The 3,456-nt window shown below is 37.2% G+C and overlaps 1 protein-coding gene across 1 annotated transcript; it reads left to right on the top strand.

The window, feature by feature from the left end:
• Positions 1-2,424: 2,424 nt before the first annotated feature.
• LOC121524295 (SOSS complex subunit C-like) lies at positions 2,425-3,070 on the top strand. The gene has a single exon (XM_041809618.1). The coding sequence runs from the start codon at positions 2,601-2,603 to the stop codon at positions 2,910-2,912; it is 312 nt and encodes a 103-aa protein (XP_041665552.1). The 5' UTR covers positions 2,425-2,600; the 3' UTR covers positions 2,913-3,070.
• The last annotated feature ends 386 nt before the right edge of the window (positions 3,071-3,456 follow it).

The following is a 3,456-nucleotide window of genomic DNA, read 5'->3' as shown; positions in this document are numbered from 1 at the left end:
TAAGTGTACTGTGGATGAGTGTCAGTATTTCTTCTTTCTTCAGCTAAATCCTGGGACATCTTACACAGGATCATGAGAGATTTTAATGCAAACACCTTGATTTAAGTATTTTATGTATTTGAGTGACTTCTTATGGAGGTTTTCAACTAAAACTAAATTAGCTATCATGGCTTTTTTTTGCACATATATCATCACATACCAAACATCACTTTTATGTGAACCAGTCATTACCAAAATGAGTGCTTACAAAGGCAGAAACCCTTCTGTTAAACTTTTCCAGAGGCTCCAGTCTTTCCCAGGGTTGTTCCCGGTACGCTACTGCCACCTAGTGTCAGGGCTTGTCCTGTAATTAAAGTAAAATACTGCTGGCATAATCCTGAGACATGAGCTTTCCTTTGGAATGCATTTTTAGTTTCACCCATTTATTTGAGATCAGTAAGACCTGATAGATTAAACCACAAATCTCCTGAAGATCCTGTTTCTGCAGAGAATACAGCTCTGGACCTGGATCGGTTTTAGAACACATGTTGGCGAAGTTTTGGAGGTCTTCAGTCAGAAATGATCAATCACTGAAAAACATGGTGGAGCCTTTTTTCTCTTTTTGATGATGGACCAAAAGGACTGGTTGAGGCTGAGCATCAACAAAATTTCTACAAACACTCTGAACTTCTTGAACCTTTCCTTCCCAGAAGCACCAGAAATTCCCCAAATTTTAAATAATTGATGTAAAACTTGCTAAAATAACCCCAAATGTTTGGACAATACTTTATCATAGAGTTTAAAAATTCCTGCCCCTCTCCATTCCAATATTTCAAAGCAAATTCCCCCAAATATACAAAAACCTTCTTAAAATTCCATGAAAATGACAGAAATTCCCTGGGGGGGAAATCTAAATTACAAAGAAATTATAGATACATGATTCTTTCAAGCAAATTTACCCCCCAAAAATTCCATTAAAATTTCTGAAAATTGTAAGAGCACCCTTCCTCTGAGACTCAATATTTTTCCTTTTTTAAAATTTTTTTATTTTATTATCTTTTTATTTAGATTTGGCAGAACATAATGACAGCTGTAACTCATTCACTTGTATATCCAACATGTCTGCCACAAGTCAAAGAGTTATTTATGTAAGACTTAAAAGAAGAAGAAGACATTTTTTTACATAAAGGCATTTGCTAACCAGCCAAAAAACAAAATAAATAAAAGCAACCACATGTGGTTAACAGAAAGGGAGTGATCATGAATGCACAACAGTTACCAATTTCTGAAATTAAAATCAGACCTACAGGGGTGGCATAGTTAATCCATTTTTACCACAGTGAAGTGAACTATTCATGTTTATGAGTGACAAATGCAGTAATTCTTTCCATTTCATGAATTTCCATTGTAATTTCCCTTCTCAATATATTTCAATAAAAAAATCCTTCAAAATTTCAAAGCAAATTCCCTTCAAAATTCAAATCAAGTTGAAAAAAATTACAAAAAAGTGCCAAATCTCCACAAAAAAAATGCATGAAAATTTCCAAACAATCCCTCCAAACAAATTGCCTAATATCTTTTAAAATGCTAAAAAATTCCAAAGCAAATTCTCCCCAAAACGTCCAATTACGCTTTCAAAAATATTCAAACATATCTCCAAAATTTCCATGAAAATACAAGAAAATTTAACAGTGAATTCTCCTAGCATTTTAAGCAAATTAGTTCAACGTTAATGGACATTCTGGAAAATAACTTAATCCGAAATTAATAAGAACAGGAGTTATTACTGTGCTGTAGGAAAGCCAAAATGCTATGTCCTCACATGTGCATGCAGGGTCTCAGGAGGTTAAAAAAAAGAGAAAAAAAGCCTGCTCAAGGAAAAGTACATTAACTTTAGTAGAAGTAGTCGATAAATCTAGTCTGTAGAAGTAAAAAGTATTAAATTCAAAGTACTGAGTATATACTTTACATATATTAGATATAGATATATTAGATACAGATGTATATTAGCAAACATATCAATATCATTTAATGCCCTGTTTGTACGGGATCAGAAGTCTGTGTTGCTGAAATATGGTCATTTGCCTGGAATTTTTAAACTGCAAACAGACATGGTCGATTCATACGGGATTAAAAACACAAATTACTGAGGTCCCTAGGTATTACTAGTCCCATGCGAGTAGGGCATAAACAGCTTTTTAACGTTATGTTAGGTAGTTTCTTCAACGGTAGCAAATGTATACCACATATTTTGTGTAATAATTAACACCCATGACTTCCGTTTTTTTAAAATAAATTATATCTCGTAATATATATTTATAAATCTCAAGTAGTTTATTGTGGGCCGCTTCTCCTTAGAAATTAGGAGCTTCAACAACGAATGTAATGATGACGTAAACACAAAAAGGTTTCAGTGCTTTTATTTTGAAAGGTAAACGCCTAAGCCGGAAGTGTTAGCACTGTTAGCCCACAGTGAGCAAACTCGACTTCAGCACAAATTCTCGGTATTTTCCTTTAAAGGAAACAACAGCCGGACCAGCACGTGACCTAACGTTTCGTAATTATCTGCTTCATGGACTTGTAAAAACTTAAATTTTCGCCGCTAACGTCGCTAGACCGACATGGCTGCTAACCCTCCAGGACCAGGCTTTCAAAACAAAACCCGAGTGGCCATCCTGGCAGAGCTGGACAAGGAGAAGAAGAGGCTGATGCAGGGCCAGTCCATGAACAGCCCCGGAGCGAACATCCCGTTGTCGTCCAGAGCCAGCCTGAAGGAGGTGAGGGACAGCGCGGAGCAGCAGCACATCGCCGCCCAGCAGAAGGCCGCTCTGCAGCACGCTCACGTCCACTCCTCCGGCTTCTTCATCACACAGGACTCCTCGTTTGGGAACCTCATCCTCCCTGTGCTACCCCGGCTGGAGCCCGACTTCTGACTCTGAGCTCCTACTGACAGTGACAAACATTTCTCATGCACATGGTGCATGCTCCTGGATTTTTATAGATTTTTGCTCTTGTGTGTTTTAGTCAACACAGTGGTTATGATGGCAACCGGAAACTTTTCATAAAGAATAAAAATACTGTTACAACTTTATTAATGACTTCCACCTATTATTCAAACCTGACAGGTTTAGTTATGTAACAGCTCATTTACAATTCAGCAATAGTTTTATTGATAACTGGTCAAATCTGACGAAGGCAACCAATAACCTTTCAGAGAGTTTGAAATGAACAAGCATGAAAGCAAATGGCAGTGAGTGCAAATTTATAACCACACATCAAGTGTGTTTCTCAACAAAGCGGTCCTGACTGAACTTAAGTTACTGTATAGTTGTAGTCATCTTATGGTTGTACATATGCCCACAGCACACCAAGACGTGGCCTTGCCACACCACGTGATTCAGACCATTCAGCAAGCATACAGAACAGTAACACGCATATCTCCCTAAAGCCTGGGAATAAATATTTACTAAATGTCTA

The sequence above is a fragment of the Cheilinus undulatus genome, linkage group 16 (genome assembly GCF_018320785.1).
Source record: "Cheilinus undulatus linkage group 16, ASM1832078v1, whole genome shotgun sequence".
Classification (NCBI taxonomy): domain Eukaryota; kingdom Metazoa; phylum Chordata; class Actinopteri; order Labriformes; family Labridae; genus Cheilinus; species Cheilinus undulatus.
The sequence above is the reverse complement of the archived record's forward strand: the minus strand, read 5'-3'. Positions and strand labels throughout refer to the sequence as shown.